This window comes from Culex pipiens, chromosome 3, assembly GCF_016801865.2.
Source record: "Culex pipiens pallens isolate TS chromosome 3, TS_CPP_V2, whole genome shotgun sequence".
Taxonomy (NCBI): domain Eukaryota; kingdom Metazoa; phylum Arthropoda; class Insecta; order Diptera; family Culicidae; genus Culex; species Culex pipiens.
In genome coordinates this window covers 17,900,672-17,922,618 of record NC_068939.1, presented here as the reverse complement: position 1 = coordinate 17,922,618, position 21,947 = coordinate 17,900,672, and the positions used below count along the sequence as shown (strand labels likewise).

Here is a 21,947-nt window from a genome sequence, read left to right as displayed (position 1 = left end):
ATGATTGTTACTTTTCTGGATTCGATTGCTTAGTAAAGGGTAGGTAGTGCATCGTCACAAGCTGGACCTAATCAACGACACCTTAGGAAGGCGACCTATGAAATGTGCCACTGAATTCGCATTGTGAATGCCGGCCCCGATACTCTTCAAGGGTGTTCCTCTCAGGAACTGGGAAAGATTTACTACTTAGATGAAAAGCTTGTATTTGCATCGGACTTTTTCTGTCATTATCAAATTAAAACATCTTCTGTTTGCAACTTGTGACATAAACAACTATTTTTTAAATAAAACAAAAATGTTCGGCTGGAAATTTCCAACAAGATCATCCTATTGGCGTTTGTGGCAAAATTTTCTTATCTGGTTTTAAAGAGAGAAATTCTAAAACAATTTAAAGAATTTTTTTAGACATTAAAATGGATATATTTTTTTTTAAAACAGGTAATTTTCCAGTAAATCGCGAGTTCTAAACTATTTTTGAGTTTTTTTTATGTATTAAAATTGTTCCCTTGTGGACAGTCTATCTGTAATGTTTAAAAGTTATGGATATTTAATAAAAAAAAAAACAACATAACATAATTGATCCAAGCTCTAATTATAGCTTATATTTTATTCTTTTATTCTCTAACAATTATCAGAAACATTCATACAGCTTTGTTAGCGTTTCTTTTTTGAAGTGGTTCTTTTTATCACACCGCATTTTAATTTATTTAATCAACTAATCTATTAAGGTTTGTGTCAAATTTCATCTAGTTTGTATTTTGTTTGATTTGTTCGATTCTAAACACCAAGCTCAATCTTCCACGTCCTTGTACAGCTGCACAAAGTCCGCAAAACTGTCCGCGTAGTAGTGGGGCAGTTCGTGCTCCATTCCGTGGCCGAACAGCATTTCCTTGGTGGTGCCCCCGCTCAGCATTAGCAGCTTCTGGAAGCCACACCGCGTGCCGAACCCCATATCCTGAGGTAACCTGTTAAGAATTGACAACGTTTGAACATTACCAAATTTTTTTAAGCAAATTGTGCCAAGTCATGTTACGGAAGCTGGACAATTGATCCATTCCACAGTGGTCCGAAACCGAAATCTAGCGTGACAAAATTGATACCGGCCACACGTTAAGATTTAGAGCTTTGGTGTCTTCGGGACAAATAATCAGGGTCAATAGGGGCATCTTTTGGTATGGTGGACATTAGGGTGGTCCAAATTTTAGGGTGGTTCAGAATTTTTATTTTGGCGGGATGACGAGATAGCGCTTTGGTGTCTTCAGAAAAGTTGTAGAAAACACCATTCTGAGCAACTTTGCTGAAGAGCACAAAGCTCTATCTTCAAACGGGAAGATTCTAGAGCCATTTTTGTAATTTAGGTTGAAGTGTTTATGAAAAAATGAGTTTTTTGAATTTATCAACTCAGGCTTGTGTCGTAGCGAGTTGGTGTCTTCTAGACATTTGTAGAGCTTATCAAAACACACATTTATCTTCCAAGAGAGCAAAAATCGGACCTTTAAAACGAAAGTTATAGCCAAAATACGACGAAAAAGACGCCATTTTGAAATGTGAATAACTCGAAAAGGTGGTGGAGTTTGACCTCGCTCTTAGAAGCATCTGAAAGTACACATTTTAGAGTATATTTGCTGAAAATATCTTGGGGGTCTTTTTTGTTTAACTTATTTAATCTCAATTTGAAAATGAGCATTTTTTAATCGTTTTTTGCCCATAACTTTTGATAGAATTGACCAAAATTCATTTTTCAAGAATAAAAATGTTCATTTTGACAAGCTCTACAATTGTCTAGAAGGGCTGAAAAATGTACAAAATGATCTAGTGGTTGTAAAAGAAGAAACAACTTTTGGCTGAAATATTTCAGGAATAAATTTAATTATTTTGTTGATTCCTGAAATATTTCAGCCAAAAGTTGTTTCTTCTTTTACAACCACTAGATCATTTTGTACATTTTTGAGCCCTTCTAGACAATTGTAGAGCTTGTCAAAATGAACATTTTTATTCTTGAAAAATGAATTTTGGTCAATTCTATCAAAAGTTATGGGCAAAAAACGATTAAAAAATGCTCATTTTCAAATTGAGATTAAATAAGTTAAACAAAAAAGACCCCCGAGATATTTTCAGCAAATGTACTCTAAAATGTGTACTTTCAGATGCTTCTAAGAGCGAGGTCAAACTCCACCACCTTTTCGAGTTATTCACATTTCAAAATGGCGTCTTTTTCGTCGTATTTTGGCTATAACTTTCGTTTTAAAGGTCCGATTTTTGCTCTCTTGGAAGATAAATGTGTGTTTTGATAAGCTCTACAAATGTCTAGAAGACACCAACTCGCTACGACACAAGCCTGAGTTGATAAATTCAAAAAACTCATTTTTTCATAAACACTTCAACCTAAATTACAAAAATGGCTCTAGAAACTTCCCGTTTGAAGATAGAGCTTTGTGCTCTTCAGCAAAGTTGCTCAGAATGGTGTTTTCTACAACTTTTCTGAAGACACCAAAGCGCTATCTCGTCATCCCGCCAAAATAAAAATTCTGAACCACCCTAAAATTTGGACCACCCTAATGTCCACCATACCAAAAGATGCCCCTATTGACCCTGATCATTTGTCCCGAAGACACCAAAGCTCTAAATCTTAACGTGTGGCCGGTATCAATTTTGTCACGCTAGATTTCGGTTTCGGACCACTGTGCATTCGAGTAAGGAAGCATAATATACGTTGAGATAACTGTTGTCAGTGCTCAAAATCCATCGTATATGCTAATAACCTACCCTATTGTTCCGTCTTATCAGTCCACCGTAACTGACCAGTCAAAATACTACTCACATATCGCCGATGAACAGTGTCCGCTCGGGGTGCGTCACGTGGAACTGTTCGATAATGAACTCCGCCAGCGCCTGGCCCGGTTTGCCCAGCACCAGTGCCTTCCGTCCGGTGGCCCTTTCCAGCACCTCGATGAAGTAGCCCGAGCCGATGATGTCCATCCGGGTGCCCAGCGGCACGATGTAGTCGGTGGCACCGGCCAGCAGCAGACAGTCCGGGCTGCGCTCCAGGTAGCACTTGGCCTTCATGAGGTGGGCCAACGAAACGTTCACGTCCAGGTCGACGAGGACGGCACCGACCTTGGGCTCGGACGGTTGGAAGTACTCGGTGAAGATCCGGACCGGGTTGGCGACGCGGTCATCTGGGAGGCGGTCGTATGGCTGGAATGAAGATAAAAAAAAATATTTAACTTTCCCATAATTTCATAGCCGGCCCAAGGATACACAATCAATGAGCCATTATCAAACTTACCCCGTCCAACACTTGGAATCCCGCGTGCCGCAAGTAGTCCTTGAACACCTCGGTGGCAATACAGTAAACCGCATCCTGCATTCCGACCGACTTCAGGTACTTGACCGTGGTCAGCGCCGGATGGACGATGTCCTGGTCCTGTTCATCAACGCCGAGCTCGTGGAACTTTTGCCTGTACTCGTCCATGGTTCTCATTCCGTTGTTGGAAATAAACGCCAGCCGTTTTCCTCTGGCTTTCAGCAGCTGCAGCGCCCGATCCACGCCCGGAATCGGTCCGGTGAAGTTCCACACGACACCGTCACAATCCGACATGACCATGTCGAACGAGTCCAGAAAGGCGCGCTTTTCCTCCTTGGAGAGGTCCAACACGTGGCGAAACCGAGCCTTTTCCATGATTTTCGAAAAATTCAGTAAGATCTTCTCGTAACGCGTCCACTTCGCAATGATCCAATGTATCAACTGAAGAAAAAAAAACGCTACTACTAAAACGTCTCCACTCAGTGGAACCGGCCGTCGTACTAATCTCTGCGAGTAATGAGTTAGTATTTCACCTCAAGTGGGGGAGAGAATTATCGCAACGCCACAATCTCCTACAGCTTCTCTGGCGGAATGATATTCTTTTGTTTGAACAAAAGGAAACAAAAACCGCCCCGCAAAATCATAGATATCTTGCGAAATTGTTTGGGGACATCACGACCAAGAGAAACCTGTGGCGTTGAAAAAGAGAACGATTCTACGATCACGTGCACGGCGGATTTTGGCTTGCCTGCAGGACGGTCGGTCGGTGAGGAGAAATTTGGTCTGAAAATAGAAAACAAATAGAATTATGAATGATTCAGGGTAGGACGCTGAATAGCGTAAAAAGCTGCGTGGTGTTGGGTGTGTGGATTTGGGGACGTAATGTTGAAGTAAATTTATCGATCAGTTTTATTAATTTTAAGTCTTAATTAATGAGTTAGGCTAAACTATGCTTACTTTTCTTGAGATTTTATGTTTGAAAAGTTGGAAAAACGTTTGAAAATAGTATAGTCTTTTTCCTTGTTTTTTTTTGTGTAATTTGCTATGTAGAACGTTATTTTGAATCGGTTTTTTTTCAAGTGCAAATAGCCTACTATAAAAATGTTTTCGAAACAAATCAGGAAACAATGATTTTACATTGTAGTATCGCAATCTTCTAATAAAAATAAATCAAGCATAAATCGAATTAAAGTTAAATTTTAGGAGATACAGTTTCACTACTGATAATCGAAGTTTGATCGCTTAACTACTCTAAAGTGATTTAGATTTTTGAGATCCGATAAAAACATAAACATAAACTTTGAAAAACATTTGCAACGGCCATACTAAAGTCTTGAAAAAAGTTTACTTTTTTTTTAATTGCATTTTTCCTGACGTATTTATTTTCCTTATCGTCACCAAACTAGTTTTTTTGCAAGTTTTATGCTCGGTTAGTGTCTGCACGGTCAACCAAGCTAAGCTAAAATGGTTTTTATGCCCAACACTTGAATTCCACAGCTAAAATTTATTTATGAAAAATGTTTGGAAATAACGACATTTCCGTAGGTCTACACCCGAACATGCGACGTGGGACTGCATGAATCTTCAGCTGCTGCCGGAAGGGTATATTCCAAAATTACCGAATTACCGAAAAATGTTTGAAAATAACGACATTATTTTTAGCTTTAAATATTTTAGCTATCAAATATATTTTCGAAATGCTTAGAATGTTTCAACAATCTAACAAACCTTTGCATTTTCTTCAAATATACTTTTACATGTTAAATCTTAAGGGGTTACATACATGCAGAACTATCACTCCTGAAAGTTTTATAAAGATATTTCATGATTAACCCCCTTCTTTCCAATTTTTTTTTGTCGAAATTTTTTATTTATCCCGTGTTCAGGAGGTCATTTTGAGCAACTTTTGTTCTACGAAAAACTTTACTTCTTTTGTTTTATGTTTTTCTTGTTTCATTTTAGTATTTTAATTTGCATTTATCTTGATTAGTTAATTTCTGTTTTCGGTAGTATTTGCCCTATTCTACCACCTCCTATAATTACATTTTGCCTATCTAATTTTTCATGTTTTCACAGTCACTTTTTCAATTTTCTGCAAAAAATGGCACCATTATCATTTAAATTTTAAAAATGCGTAGAGTTAAAGTCTTGGACACTGGAAAAGTTAATGCATACTTCTTTTTACTTAAAGTAAAATAAAGGAAATGTTATTCAAAAACACAGCCATAGTTGACCCCTAAAAATGGCATTTTTATAAACATTTTAAAACAAGTAAAACATCCATCCCATAAACTTTCTAAAATTTAAATAGTTCTTCTTTCCAATACTTTTTAAAGATCAAAAATTGGTTGAAAAATGGGTTGTAGAGGGTTGAACTGACTATACTGCAATAAAAAAGTATAAAACTCCAAAATTCGAGGAATTTTGGCTCCTTTCCTTTTTTAGTTATTGGGTTTTTTGGATTACTAAATAAGAAAAGGGGCCAAAATTCTTAGAATTGGACAATTTGGTACTTTTTTTTAATTTCAGTGTAAGAGACGATTTTTAACTAATAGATTTTTACCAGTGCTCTCCTTATCCCGGTTGCTGCTAAAATAACAACTAACTGAAAAATTGAACTTTCCATCACTTGTATCGGAATTGCAAAAAAGTTTGTTAGGCAATTCTTGATTTTTTCAGCACTCGTCGTATTCATCCAACTCGGTAAGACTCGTGCTGAAAAAGTCTTGTTTTCGCAATTTGTTGCATAAACAACTATTTAATATGATATTATCGTTTGAAATAGCTGTTATTTATCTTGTTTTGATTATTTAATATCTAGGCAACGTATATTTTTTAAAGGGCTTTATATTAAAGTTTGTAGACTATAATATTGTATAATATTTGATTTTTTTAACTTAGAAAAATCTAAATTGGATACAATATCAGATTTAAAAAAAATTAACAGGAATTTTAACATTTCTATGCAAAGCGGCATGGAAATGCATTATTCAGTAGGACGGTTGGTTTATAATCATTAGTGTTGAAAAAATAAAAAAATAAATATAGCGAAGATGTTTTTGTTTGCGAAAAACAAACCTTTATGCGGTACTGTACATCGAAAATTCACTTAAGGGGTTACATAAAAAAAGGGGCCCTGTAAAAAGAATTTAAAAAAAGTTGAAGTGTGTGCTCACACCAACCTCTGACTTTTTTGCTGATATACATGTATGTAACCCCTTAAACTCAAAATATTTTTAAATTAGCTCAAACTTGATAAAAATGTTAATAAACGCAAGGGAGTGCATTTTAAACTCTAGAACTTTTTTTAACATCTGAATATTAATAGCTTATAGGACCTCAAGTGTTTTATTTGATTGCACTTAGGCCCCTTCAAAATCGGTCCGAAAAATCAGGAACAAATAAAATATTTTTCAAAAAACTTTAAAATTTTGATGAAAATAAAAGTCAAATCAACTGAAAACAATCTAAAACCCATTTTTCTGCATTGATAGTCATATTTAGCATGTTTGAGCTGTATGTAAAATATTTAGAATTTCTATGAAATTCCAATGTACAACAGCACCGCAAAAACTTTTTTTAGGCAAAAAAAATAAATTTTCAACCATTAAAATTTTACTGGAATCGGCCCGCAGAGTCCGAATTTGATGTTAAAAGTTTAAAAATAAAGAAATACTTATTTTGATTAGATAGATTCGAAGTCCAAACAAACCTTCGGATAATCAAACTTGAAATTTCCGATAATCGAGTCTGGATTAAAGCTCGATTTATCCACATTCTGTTTTGAATTTCTATTTACGTTTTCTATTTTCTGCTTGATTTTTGTTGTTGCAATTATTGTTCTACATCTATTCAAGTTAAATAGAAAAGTTAAATAAACATTTCCGTCAGTTTTCAGTTATCCGAATCGAAGATATTTTTTTCAATGAACTTCATGATTCGAATTCCAGGACGCTTCGAAACCCGGACACCTCGTCTTGTGTTATCAATTATTTGGATATAAGTTCGCATTATGAATGTCAAAACTGTGTTATTTAATTAATTCTAACATCAACTTTCATTTGAAGTTTGTTTGAACGCTGTAGTTAATGCCAAAAAAATTAAATAGAATAAAATAAAAAGTTAACCAAATATGCGAAACATTTCACTGAAATATTTCATAGGCGTCCGAAGCACCGGGAAGGCAAAGCCGAAATTTATGGTTTTGATTTCCTTAAATTCTAGTAAATTGATATATGAAATATCGCTTATTTTGATGTTAACAGCTTAGTTGAGACCTAAAGAATGCCATTCACTAACATTTCAGTCCAAATTTGTGCGATTCAAAAACGAGGGTCCGAGATTCGAAGCACAACAAGTCATTTAAATTTTCCAATTCTGATGAAAAATTGTTAGAAAAGACATATTTTACATTACATGATTTTTTGCCAGCTATAACAAAAAATATATGCTACTAAGTGCCCGGATTTCGAATCATGACGTTATATACTATATGCTATATCAAAATAGGATTCTCCGTCATCACTTGGTATTTCCACACCACAACGAAGTAATGACTCACCCAAAATTTCATTGAATACTTATTCAATCATGCTCCAGTCACGAGCCAATCACCCACGCAGCTTTTCCGCATTACATAAGAATGTAGGTTATCCTTACCGTACTCTTACCAAAATCACACACACTCCACTACTTTGGACTGCGAGTTGTACCACTTCAAGCCAACAACACTTGTAGGATTTACTTGGCTCTTCTAAAGAAGAGGATTATTCCAGCTGTTTCCGGGCGATAGCCATGGAACTACAGCTGACCACTTGACTAGTCTGGCACTCAGAATCGGTGTTCTTCAAATGACCTCACACAGGAGGAACCGTAACCGCGTGGCTGGAACCGGCAGCGTCGAACGTGACACTGACGGTGTGACCTTTGCCGAAATTCGGATTCGAGGGTGTCTGGCTTGCCGGCGAAATGCTTGGCCAGCTGATGCGCATGCTTCCCTCCAGTTTGGATCCTTGAACTGTCTTCTAGTCACTACCAGCTGGAAGTCACACAACATTTACATGAAAAGTGAGTTTGCGTTTAGTCTAAAAATAAGGGGGGACGCAAACATTGGGACATGGAGTGATATCGAGGATGATGATGATGATGATTGTTATTATTACAGCAGCTGATGAGAGGGGACTCTCTCGCGACGACCAGTTGATTCCGCGTAAAATTACTGGTATTGTTTGGAGCAAATTTGCACTATGATAACGATGATACGGTACGCTCGAGTAGCTCGATTTGTTTTATAGTTTGCTATCTAGAAATTGAACAATTTGCTTTGGTATCAATGCAATTAGTGGATTATTCGCTAAGAAATCTTTGGAACATTGTTATTAATTATTTTTATAAAAATATATTTTTTGCGAATCTATGACATTTTCCCGAAACCCATATTACCGAAGGGACATTTCCCCGAATGCCACTTCCCCGAAAAGACACTTCCCCTAATAATCATTTCCCCGAATTCCATTTACCCGAATTACCCATTTCCCCTAATCGTCCACATTCCCGAATGCCATTTTCCCGAATGGGCCACAATCCCGAATGCCATTTACCCGATTAGTCATATCCCTGAATAGTCATTTCCCTGAATAGTCATTTCCCTGAACGCCATTTCCCCGAACGCGGTCAAGCCGAAATGCCCGGTGCCCCGGAGCGCGCGCGCTCCTGGGCACCGGGCATTTCGGCTTGACCGCGTTCGGGGAAATAGCATTTTACAGTCGACTCTCTGCTTGTCAATATCCAAGGGACCGTCGAGGAAGAGAATCATCAGATTACAGAACGATGCAAAATGAAGACTCGATTGAAAATATTTTTTTCTTGATACCCAGCTATGGGAGAGAATCATGGCAACGTCCATCAAACAAAACCAAACTAATGTCAAACACCCTTTAAAGCTTCGTTTCGCCAAGAAAAATGTCTATGCAAGCCATGAAAACTGAAATTATTGACAACCGGAAGAGATTTTTAAAGCAAACAGGGACTGAAGAATTCATCGATAGACCAGAGAGTCGACTGTGTAAGAAAAAAATGATGGCAATTTTTATCACATCAAACTACATATAATATTTCTTGAAAGGTTCGTATTGGCCTTGAATGATCAACTTTCTTTTTGGCTTCACTCAGAACAGACGTAGCATTTTAGGGGGGAAGGGGTGTTGTAAGGTTTGGTACTATTCATTCAAATACAATGAATATTGTTACAGACTATTTTTTATACATTCTCAAAACAAATACCTTTTTCTTATAGACATGATAATAATAATGCAATAGAAATTTTGTTATTTTTTATGATTCAGAAAACAAACCGTGCGATTTTCGTAGTACAGAACCCCGTTCACACTGATCATTTTATTCGCATTGCTGGTTTGGGATTTGGCGAAAAGTATAATCAACAAAAATTTATACCAGCCTTATGTACCTATTTGTTCGATTTTTGCGTTCTTGAACAAAATTCGAAAAAAAAATTCCTTGCAAATTTCTCAAAAACAACATTTAATCATGCGGTTGAATACAAATGTTAATTGAACAACAAAAAATCTAGTAATTGGGTCCTAAAATTAAGCTTAAATTTGTGATATTATTGTTCACAAGAAAAATAAGCTTTACTAAGTACAATGACCCTTTGTACGACCGCAAAGGATTTAAAAGGGATTTTTAATTCAATTTCTAAAAATTCACTTCACGGCCCTTCTTGGCAGAAAAGCTCCTACTTGACAGCTCGATCCAGGGGGGGCATAGTTGATCCATCGGAAAAATGTTGTCTTGTCAAAAACTTTTTTTTGCATAAAAATGAATAAAAAAAAGTTATCAGAAATGGTTTTCAATCGTGTTTTTTACCGTTGTTCATAAAAATTGACAAAGGGCTTTACTACCCAATTTACAACATTTAATCAACAGCGAGATCATCAGCATACCCGAAAAAGCTGTTTGTTCGGTAAAATTGAGAAAGAAAATAACTGTTAGTCATGGAAAAAGGCTTTAGCGAAAATGATGATTAGGGGATATGCAAATTCGAGTAATTTTAAATTTAAATAAACGGCAATTGGCGTAAGTGTCATTTCGGGGAAACGGCATTCGGGGAAATGGCCGATTAGGGGAAATGGCATTCGGGGATATAGCCGATTAGGGGAAATGATATTCGGGGAAATGGCATTCGGGGATGTGGCTGATTAGGGGAAGTGGTATTCGGGGATGTGGCCAATTAGGGGAAATGATTTTCGGGGAAATGGCATTCGGGGAAATGTCATTCGGGGAAATGAGCTAGACCCATTTTTTGCAATTCCGTCGTGAAACTACTTAATTTTCCTGTCATTCTTGAACGACGAAATAGCCTACTTTTCTGTACCAAAAATAACAGAATCGAATAGCAACACTTTTCAAAAGAAATGCTGAAAAGTTCTACTTTTCAGCACTCAAATGGGTGCTGAAAAGTTGAACTTTTCAGCACTCAAATGGGTGCTGAAAAGTTGAACTTTTCAGCACTTGTTTCGAAAAGTAACACTTTTCAACATTTTTTTGATTTAAACGTTTTATTGACAAAATACATGAAAATTATGACATAAAATATTACTCAGTGTGTGTTGTATGGAACTCGTTGCAAAACTTGATTTATTCAGCACTCTTCGCATTTATCCAACTCGGTGAACCTCGTTGCATAAATGTACGACTCGTGCTGAAAAAATCCTCTTTTTGCAACTTGTTGCATAAACTACTATTATAATTCCGTATTAAATTTTCAATAAGGCGAATCTTTAGTTGTAAACTAACAGTCTACCTTACTTGTTTACATCTACAGATTCGCCGTATTAAAACTTTATATAAAATTTTTGAATTTTAATTTAATATAAGTTAAATTTAAATTGAATTAAGCGTTGTTTTTGACATTTTTATTGGTAAAAAAAATATAAAAAAATCTGCAAATTGGATTTTTCATGTATTACAAAATCTAAGCAATCCTTCACAGAATGAGCAAACTTATTCGTATTTTGTTTTGTTTTAAAAATATCTATGCCCAAGAAGACATTTTGCAACATAAGTTCGTCTATATATGTCTGAACGAGTTGAGAACGGATTTTCTGATTTGGTGCCTCGGAAAAATGGTTACGCTTCTAAAAACTATATTTTTTAAAACGATTTTTCACACCAAAAAATTGCGCACATTTTTTCAAAATTCTCGTTTTTGGATATATCATATATGTAAGATGTCAAAAAGCCATCTTTTTCGAAAATTGTGAAAAAAGTCGTAAAATTGTTTTACCTTTTTTAGATGTCCAATCAAAAGTACATTACAGAAATTTCGATTTAGTGCACAGTTTTCAAGATATTGCCTCTAAAAACGGATATTTTTGTTAAACACTTGAATTGCTATACCTGTAGAAGTTATGGCCAAACTTGACTAACTACCGATATAAAATATGTTTTTCGATAAGATCCGAAAATTTCCTGAACCTTAGACAGAAAAGCAAACAGAGATTTTCTCTTCATCACCAAAATTGTAAAACAATAAAAAATTTATTTTAAATTAATTATTCACCAAAATAGCGTCGACATAGTGCAACTATTTGTCCGGTTTTCAATGCCAAAAAGTGAAACTATGCTGGAAAAAGGCATTCGGAATTTCGCTTCCCTGCGATTTTTTAAATTGATTTTTTTTTCAAAAGATACATTATTTTGTGATAATTTTAGTGTTCCAATAAAAAAAACTTTAATAAAATAAAATGCATATCAAACTTAGCTTCGTTTGAAGCTCATTTACAAATTATAAAAAAATTAGTTGTTTCGAAAAAAAAAACTTTTTTTTTAAACAGTACTTAAAAAAACTCCAAGAATGTGAAATGCATTACATATTTCGCTTCGGTTGATACAATATTGCATATTTGGAAAATTAGAGTACTTTCGAAAGAATACAGTATTTTGTGATTTTTTTAGTACCGTAACCTGGGGTGAATCGGGACTACAGTCTGAATAGGGACAGCAGTTTTTAGAACACTTAAAAGCTTGAAATTTGGAAAACGATGCACTATTTTAGATGTTCTGTGTCTGTTCTATCCGAAACTACACCCAAAGGAAAAATATATGTCAGAATCTGCAACAGTGGCTTTGCTGCAGAAAATGTTACATTTTATAACATTTTTTGCAGCAAGCCCGTAGGTCATTTTTGCCCGTGTGTAAACATGTCAGCGATCTGCAGTTCTCACCAACACATATAAAGCTGGCGCGTCCCCGAGCACCACTTCAAAGAGAAGCATATGTTGGTGCTCTGTCACACAAATTCATCAAGCGTCCATGGCGTGGTGGTAGTGTGTCGGATCAACAGCCAAGAAGTTGATGGTTCAATTTTAGTATCAAAAAACTACAATACCCATAATGCAAATATTGAAAATTTGAGTACTTTCGAAAAATACGGTATTTGGTGAACAATTCTAAGTATTTATACTTTGAAAAGAAAGCATTAAAGCTTTAACATAATATGGTTGAATTAATTCGATTTTAGAATGATTTTAAAATTGAGTTATCTTCCATTATCGGAGATAAGACTATTGCCGATAAAATTATCGAAATAACGATAGATTATCGTTATCGAGTCTCGATAATTTTATCGTTAACAACCTTGGAAATTACGCACCTATTATTTTGACATGGATCGCAAAAATGGCTGATTTTCTCAAACTGCCACACATTTGAAAGTGTTTTCTCGTACAAAATCCTAAGGAAATGTTTTTTGCCGGGGGCTGTTGAGTTTCCGTCCAATCGAGGTCATATTTTTGGATTTAGGTTTTGGAATTCTAGTTGAACAACCAGACCAGGGATCAGGTCTGAATTAGATGTGAGGAATAAAAAATAAAAATTTCAATTTAATTCATTACAAAAAAAAAATACAATTTAAAAAAAAAAAATTACAAAGAAATTACAATTTTATAACTTGTGTGATTGGCTGCTCCATAAAGATTTGGTGTTCCTTGCAACTATTTCTTTTTCATTTACCGCTTGGTTACAGAAGGTTCTTCAAATGCAAATTTTGCTAAAAAATCTAGTGAAAAAAATAAAAATAGCACGAAATAATATGAAATAAAATTGAGTCAGGGCTGTAGTTAAACATACATTTAAAATGTGCAGAGTTTTATTTCAAGGACATAATTGATTAAATTTATGCTCATCACACTCTAGCTGAGCTGGTAATTCAATGTTGTGTATGCATCTTTTTTTACAGCGTTCTTTCTGTGACTACAACCATGTGCAACACACCTTGCTACATTTTTCAAATACAAAAACCTTTGAAGATGATGACTTGGTTCATCCGAGTATACTTCACACAACTACAGTACGTACATCATCAACCCACACGCTGTCGCAGCATACAGAGACAGACACCGCGCCGAACTAAACCAAAGCCAGTAACCAGCTATTGAATCATTCAAAAGTGTTCATTCAGTCCCCAAGTCTCGCCACCGACGGTCGCCATCGTCGTCGTGTTCTTCCTACATCTCTCTTCCATCAGAAACGTCCACGCGGCGTCGATTCCTGTGTCCCTCTTCTTCTGTTACCCCTTCTACGACAAGCTTGTCTGAAAATCATTGCTTTTGCCCCGAAAGTGTCCCCAGTTTCCGCAAGTTACGCAAGGGTCTTCCGCGGACAACAAGTGCTCAAATTGCCCCACCCAACAGCACCAGAAGAAGTTCGCCGAAGAAGTGTGCTCAAGCAGCTGTTGGAGTTCAGCGAAGAGTTCAGCGAAAAGCGGAAATAGTGTCTGTGCCTGTGTGAAAGTGTGCGCAAAATTGTGCTCGAAAGTATAGTTTGCTCGAAGGTTGAACCAACTACTAAGCCAGCGTGCAGCAGCGGCGTTGACATCGACGGTAGCTCCTCCCTGTCCACCTCTACGGCTTCTGCTACGGAACGCCTCTTCGCCGAGTCGGATTCCTTGGCCGTGCACGCTCTACTTAGCTTGAAGGTGGCAGACTGCAGACTGGCTTGTGGTGAGTACGACCTTCCTTGAATCACATTAAATGGTTTTGTACGGTGACGAATTCGCGTCGCGCCAAGAAACTCGAGCATTTCTTATCAGTTAACATTGGCATTTAACTGTAGTTGTAGTAGTTTGACACTTGTAGTAGTACTTATGATAGTACTACAGTAATTGCACCTTAAATTGTCATAAGTTTGACAAACTTTCAAACTACAAGATAAGATGCATCAAGAGTTGGATCATTCGCCAGCAGCAAGGGTTAAACACCCGGCTGAGGCTGGCCTACAGAGTTGAAGAAGATAATATGGGGTTTATGCTCCATTACGATGGACGCTGATCCGTGCACTATGGGCCATCTCCATACAAACAGGCGGCCAAATTATTTTTTTGCTTTTAAAATGTTTTTTTGATACAAATTTAGGTAATTGTATGGTATTGAAATGATATACGTCGATTTTTATGACTTTTCATGTTTTTCAATCCAGGTTTTTAAGCGAAGATGGCGCTCGAATGGTGAACGCCCGAAATGTCAAAATCGCTCAGTAGCACCAACATTAGAAAAAAAAATATGGCTGTCATGCCATGGCACACTTGTTCCGTAATGTTGGTACCACTGCGTGATTTTGACATTTCGGGCGTTCATCATTCGAACGCCATCTTCGCTTAAAAACCTCGATAGTTGATTGTTTATAATAAATAGTCTTTTCATACATTTGCAAGTGAAACAGAATTGCATATATATTATATTGCAAGTTTATATTATTAAATTATGGATAAGCTCCCACCCCACTTTAAGGACACAACCCCTCCCTCCTCTTTCTTTCACCCCCCCCCCCCTCTCCTCCTCCCCACCAACAAATTTTTGTTAAGCGTAATAAATTCATTTTAAGTCAAATCTTTATTATTTCCTGTTGTGTGTTTCTTTTTGTGAGTCCATGCCGTATAACTTGAGACAACCCCCCCCCCCCCCTCCCACCCTTATGGGCATAAATTGCGAATATTTTAATTATTAAATCAAATAACAGAAAAATAAATTTTATCCACAATATTAATTATGAAGTAAAACGATAAAATACAAACCATATTCTTAAAATTCATTTGATTATAGAGTTTGTGACAGCTTCAGGATATGTTAAAGGTACTTTTTATGATGTTTTGTACTAACCAACATAGAACTTAAATGTGGATCAGTTTCATGGATTGAAGAAATTCATCATGCTAAGTCAACATTTTGCTGAATACTTTTTTCGGTATCAAACTGAGATTCTCCAGTTTCGCTTGAGAAACTTCGGTACGAATACCTTATTTTGACTAAGGTACTCAATTTTAAATGTAGGCAACAGAAAATTCCAATAAAGTCATTTCGAACTTCTTGAAACCAGGTATTGATTTTTGAAGCGACGATGCCCACGAAGTAGGTAGCAAAGCAAGTGAAATAAACGGGCGCATATGTACTGCCGCTCTAATCTAGTCTAGTAATCTAGTGTGTCCCATATGTATTTTGGTCATTTTTGAGATAAACATAGCAAAAGCATTGTTCTTACATGTACTTTGAGCCCACTTAATAAAAAAGTGATGTTTGTTCTGAAAATTCCAAAATAAAAATCGTTTTCGTGCTGTCCCATATGTAAAATAAAGGCAAGTCAGTTCCTTCTAAAGAAATGTCTCATGAATTGACTGAATGGACGTGGAACTATTTAAATGCCAAGGACTAAGTTTCTATGAACCCGCAGAACTTAAGTAAAGATTATAAGTAGTTTATATTTGCAAGAATGTTTATAAATTTTGATGCGTAATATTTTAAACCATTTGTGTTTTTTTCATGCAAGGGACAACCATGAGAAAACAAGAAACTACATACCATTATGAGTAATAATGTAATAAAATAAGTTCTATTCAATCTTGAATGAACTGCCCTGGTCCTAGTTCTGGAAGAGGTTCTACTTCCGGTAAACGTAGATTGTGGATCACTAAATTTCAACGGTCCAGACGTTGAGACACGCATTCAAATATCTTTTGCCTCTGTAGTATTTTAGTCTCGTTTATGATTACTTTTTAATAGTTATGAACTTTACTATAATGAATAAATCTGAAATAAACATAAAATAACTTAATTTTATACTATTTGTGAAAAATACTTGGAAATTACCCAAACAAACCTTGAAATGACAGTTTAACTTCTGGTGAAAATGTTCAAGCCTACCTTGATATCATTGACTGACTTGCCTTTATTTATAGAATAATAAAGGCAAGTCAGTTCTAGTATGAAAATAACACAAATTTATCCCTAAATTTTAAATTTTATGAAACAAATTCATGTTAGAAATATTTGTTGAACTAATATTGAAATAATTGTATGAAAATTCAGCAAAACAAAATTGATTGGAAATGTGAAAAATGGTGCAACATTTTTTGGCCTTCTCACGTCGTTATCTCAGCATCCACTTTTTACATATGGGACGGACTAGATTAGAGCGGCAGTGTAGATTGCAGCAAATTTTGATAAAACGTAAATGTTCAAAATGGCATATCTCCGAAAACGCAAAAAATCGCAGGCTGGAAATTTCAGCAATGTTAGATTATAATCCAATCTTTCAAGTGATCTTAGTTTCATGTTTAGCATCGGTTAGCAAAAAAAGTACTCGATTAACAAACACAAAAAATATGATTTGTCAAAAAAATGCTCCAATTATTCGATGAAAACTTCAGTTTTTGGTTTGGAAACAACATTTTATCTATTAATAGTTTCAAAGCTTATCTCATTACCTTTCCAACGATGTATATTTATCCTAATAAAACATTTAAAATGGCTGAGCTATGTTAAAATTAAACAATCAGCCTTTTTTACGAAAAACGCTTGTTTTTTACTCCATTTTTTGACTTTCAGCTTGCGTATCTCCGTAATGAACAAACTTAGAGCTTTGAAAATTTGGATTTTTCTTAGTTAGAATGTTTACTTTCGAGAAAAAAATACCAAAACATATTTGGAGAAGGTCACTTTTTTGAAACTTGGCCACCCAATGTACCATAGTGCCGTGGTTGGCGCTTGGTTATCTTGTAGGAGAGGACAGGGTGTTCTTTAACTAAAAAAAACGTTACTTAATCCACCGATGGTGGTTAGTGCCTTCCTCACAATTATGTACATATTTGTTTCTGTAGTAAGAATGTCAAACCTACAAATTTTATCTAAAGTTTACTTCTTACAACATATCTACATGGAGTATGGGGTCTAGAATCCCAAAAAACATTGGACGTAATATTAGAACAACACCTACGGGGCTGTTTCATGAAAATTGTTCACTTTCAATAGTTATATTACTTTAATGTTTTTTAAGCCTTAAGGCAGTTAAAAAAACTTATCTGTTCATATTTCCCGGGAGTTTCAAATCAACAAAATCCCGGGAGCCAGATCTCCGGATAGATCCGAGCAACTTTTTCATCAAAATATTTGAGATCCGGCCTCTGAAATGTGTACAAATGACATTTGGGTGCTCATAACTTTTGATAAGGTTATCAGATCTTCAATCTTTTTGGCTTGTTGGAAAGGTCTTTTGATTACCTATCCAACGATGGGTCGCATGATAGATTCGGACAACTTTTTCATCAACATATTTGAGATCCGGCCTCTAAAATGTGTACAAATGACACTTAGGTGCTCATAACTTTTGATAGGGTTATCAGATCTTCAATGTTTTGGGCTCATTAGAAATGTCTTTCAAATACCTTTCTAAAAATGTATGATCAGACAGGTTTTCTCACAAAAACCACCCTTTTTACAATCTTTCAAACTTTAGCCAGAATCGTTTTTTTAGCATAACTTTTGAAATACTTAACAAAACTTCATAATAGTTAATATAGGTCTTGTGGGACCCTAAGATGGATCGAATGAGACCAGAACGGCCCAAATCGGTTCAGCCAGTCCGGAGATAATCGAGTGCATTTTTTTTCGGAGCACGGACTTACAGACATACACACGCACAGACATTTGCTCAGAATTTGATTCTGAGTCGATAGGTATACGTGAAGGTAGGTCTACGAGGCCGAATTAAAATGTTCATTTTTTGAGTGATTTTATAGCCTTTCCTCAGTAAGGTGAGGAAGGCAAAACCCTTTTTGTCTTTCTTATTAGAGAAAGGTATAGGATTTACGTTTGGTTTAGACTATAAATCATTCTTCGTAATATGAATTGGAAGAAAATTCATTGTAGAAATCTCCAAACATTTTTTTCAGCTATGTCCTCCTATGGTGTTTACGTGGTTTATGGATCGCCCCTTATTTGCGTTTTCTCATTGAAAACAGCGTGGCCACCAGATTTCGATTTTGAAAATCCCGAGAACAAAAGGAATTTTCCGGATATTTTTTACATTAAATTATAATGTTTTTTTTTTTCAAATTTTACTTTAGTATTTAATTAACTAGTAATTAAACTAGCTCATGTTTCTCGGCATTGGCTGAACCGATTTGACCTGAACTTGTTACATTCGACTTGGTTTAGGGTCCCATAGATCGAGTTTTATACAGATTGAAGTTTTGATAAGTAGTTCAAAAGTTATGTATTAAAATATGTTTTCACATATATCCGGATCTCACTTAAATGCATGTAAACTAAGTCCGGTTCCATCATCCGACCCATCGTTGGTTAGATTATCAAAAGACCTTTCCAACGAGTCCAAACATTACTGCATTAATTTTGTAATTACATTACTGCATTAATTTTGTTATTTAAATTATTAGCTAAAGGTGACGTTTAAATTACAAAATTTTGTTAGAAAACATTTACAAAAGATACTAAATTTACAACAAAAGGGCTCGTGGGAGTTCTATAAGAACGATCATTCCAAGAATTAGCAATTTCTTTAAATGTTTTTCTTTTTTCATTTGTGCTTGTTTATTTATTTGAAATTTGTGATTACTGTCTCTAGGCCAAAAAATCCTTCTGCATCATTAATTCGTTCATACAAATCTACCTTTAATTTTGGAACCTGTCCACACAAAAGAGCTGTAAAAATATTTAAATATTGAAAATTGTACACAGCAAAAAAAAGTTGAATTTTGGAATGTTGAAAATTTGGTTGGTTGAATATTACTCATTTTTTTAGTAATATTACTCAAAAATGTGTAAAATTGTGAACCTGATGAAAATTCATCATTTTCTAAGGTAAAATTTATCTTTTTTTGCCACAAAATCTGTCACCATTTCCTGATGAATATTACCATAATTTTTTTCTGTGTACACGAAAAAAAAAGAGTTTCCAAAATCGTGAACAAGCGTTCATGAAAATGGGAACCACGAACAAAGTGTTCAAAATTCATGGCACGTTTTTCAAAATCGTACCATGGAATTTGAACACTTTGTTCGAGGTTCCCATTTTCATGAACGCTTGTTCACGATTTTGGGAACTCATTTTTCTCCGTGTAGGGATAAATTTAAAAAAGACATTTTGTCCTCTTGGAACGAGTTATTTGCATTTTTTTTTTTCATAAATAATCGCATGTTTTGCAGTTTTAAACAAATTCAAAATAAATTAAAAAAACAAATTCAAAATAAATTAAAAAATCACATTAAAATTCACCATTCACCAAACTTCCCTTATTCCGTGACGAGGGCAATGGTCGTTTCCGAGAGGCACGATCACCGTCGATCGTCCACCCATCAGACACATTCACACAAACACAAACACATAGAAGTCATTCAAAGACATGGAGAGAATCGCCAGACAGACAGATAATGAGTTGGGAAAGATTTGTGTGTTGAAAAGATTCAACCATCAGCAGTGGATGAATTCTTTGCATGTGTAGACAATATGGCTTTCAAAAGCACGTGCTTTCGGTTCATGCGTATGCTTCGTGGTATTTGTGTGATTAAGTTGGGTTCATTTTACGAGGAATAATACTGATTAAGGAATAAGAGTAGCACTTTAGTCGATGGTAATCGCGGTATTAAAAATCCATTTGTCGACTTTCGTTCCGGTTTGGTTATAAATAATACATTTTTTATTACTTGAAACTGTAAAATAATAAACCATTTTGATGCAAAATTCACCTTTGCGATATTTTTAAATTGACTTTCTTATCAACATTTATTTGGTTTATTTTATGCGAAAATTATCAACAGCCACACCACCTTACATTGCACTTTTTAATTCGATTTGTTCCTCTTCTTGGTGACCCAGATTGTGTGGTGAGTTGCCAAGAACTTCGGTTCCAGCGTCATCCCATCCAGTTTAAACATGCCCGAACACGTTTGATCACGCGTGATCGCGAATGCGTCGTGACAATCGCAACTTTCCTTGTGGTTTGATGAACTAACTTGGATCGTATTCCGTTCCGTTTGATAATAGATTCGTAATTTCGTATACTTGAATTGTAGAACTACAGATAAATTGACTTTAAACACTTTTGAAATTCAACAATAAGCAATTTAATGTTCTATTTGCATGGATCGTGAACTTACCACGACCATTTTGCATTCACCTCGCTAATTTTTCACGCGCTTGACAGTTACTAGAGTGCGCCCGTTTACAACGCTAGATGTCTCTAGTGATGAGTGTTTGATTGATTTGCATTAAAGTTTGTTTTAAGATTTATGTCTGTTTGTTTGTGGCGGAACATTCATTTATTATTTTCCAAGGAAAGTCACTCAACCCTAGGTTTCTAATTTAATCACGCCGTTTAGTTCATAATGGTTTACATTTTCCCACCGCACCCAAATTCGTCGAAACCGATGAAATCAATTTCACTAGTATCATCGACCTGTTGCCGCATCCCATGACTTGGCGCTGTCCACTAATTGACTTAGCGCCAATAATTAGCCCGAGCGCGGATATTGATCTGAGTCCGCACCTAAGGGAGCGTTCTTTTTTACGTGACGTAAAAAAAGTTTTTTTAACCCCTTCCCCTCTCGTAACAACATTGTCATACAAATTAAAAAAAAATGTTTGGAGCGTAACACGACCTTCGAACCCCCCTCTCGCCTACGCTCCCTTAACGCACTTAACGCAATTTGTAAACAAATGATGATGCACGCGAGGTGCAACAACGTGGCTTTTGTTGTGCATTTTTGCATGAAACTGCAAACAATGAATCAGGGGCCGCCGTCTGGCAGAAACAGGAAGCAATGTTTACATCACAGGTTCGCACCAGGTCGGCGATTGAACTTTGTGCGATACGAATCGGAAGTTTTGTAGGGTTTTGATCGAGGTTTCGATACGTTTTACCATGAAAGGAATGGTGCAAGTTCGAATTATTAGCAACGACAGCTGTCAAAATGAATGGTGGGCATTATGGCAAACCTGCTTGTGAGTGTAATGTTGTTGTTAAACTTAAGCTTTACATTGTAGATACAGTCGTAGTTATCTGCTTCTGCGTTGTTTATAGTTGGGATCACGCACCGGCAGCATGTGCCATAATGGAGCAGGTTTGTTATGGCACGCTCTTCGACGGCAACACTTGGTCAAGGTTGCTGCCCGTTTATTTACATTACCATACTGGAACACAAGTTGTAGGTGGGTCAAAACTGGAAATGGGTGCAAGATTGGATCTGATGAAATCAGGTTGATTTTGACGTTATCAGATAAGAATGTGTTACTATATTTTTTGTATCTGACATACACAGGGATGATCCAGCAT

The 21,947-nt window shown here is 35.9% G+C and overlaps 2 protein-coding genes across 2 annotated transcripts in view; one reads left to right on the top strand and one right to left on the bottom strand.

Moving 5' to 3' along the window:
* Positions 1-573: 573 nt before the first annotated feature.
* LOC120413498 (glycerol-3-phosphate phosphatase-like) lies at positions 574-4,039 on the bottom strand. The gene is made up of 3 exons (XM_039574355.2): positions 3,290-4,039; positions 2,822-3,198; positions 574-965 (listed from the first exon to the last, which is right to left on the bottom strand). The coding sequence occupies exons 1-3, from the start codon at positions 3,680-3,682 to the stop codon at positions 791-793; spliced, it is 945 nt and encodes a 314-aa protein (XP_039430289.1). The 5' UTR covers positions 3,683-4,039; the 3' UTR covers positions 574-790.
* Positions 4,040-13,952: 9,913 nt separating this feature from the next.
* LOC120413446 (putative phospholipase B-like lamina ancestor) overlaps positions 13,953-21,947 on the top strand; it is a 41,645-nt gene continuing 33,650 nt past the window's right edge. Inside the window, exon 1 of the mRNA XM_052709368.1 lies at positions 13,953-14,328. The gene's annotated coding sequence lies outside the window, so the exon portion shown is untranslated. The remainder of the gene's footprint in view (positions 14,329-21,947) is intronic.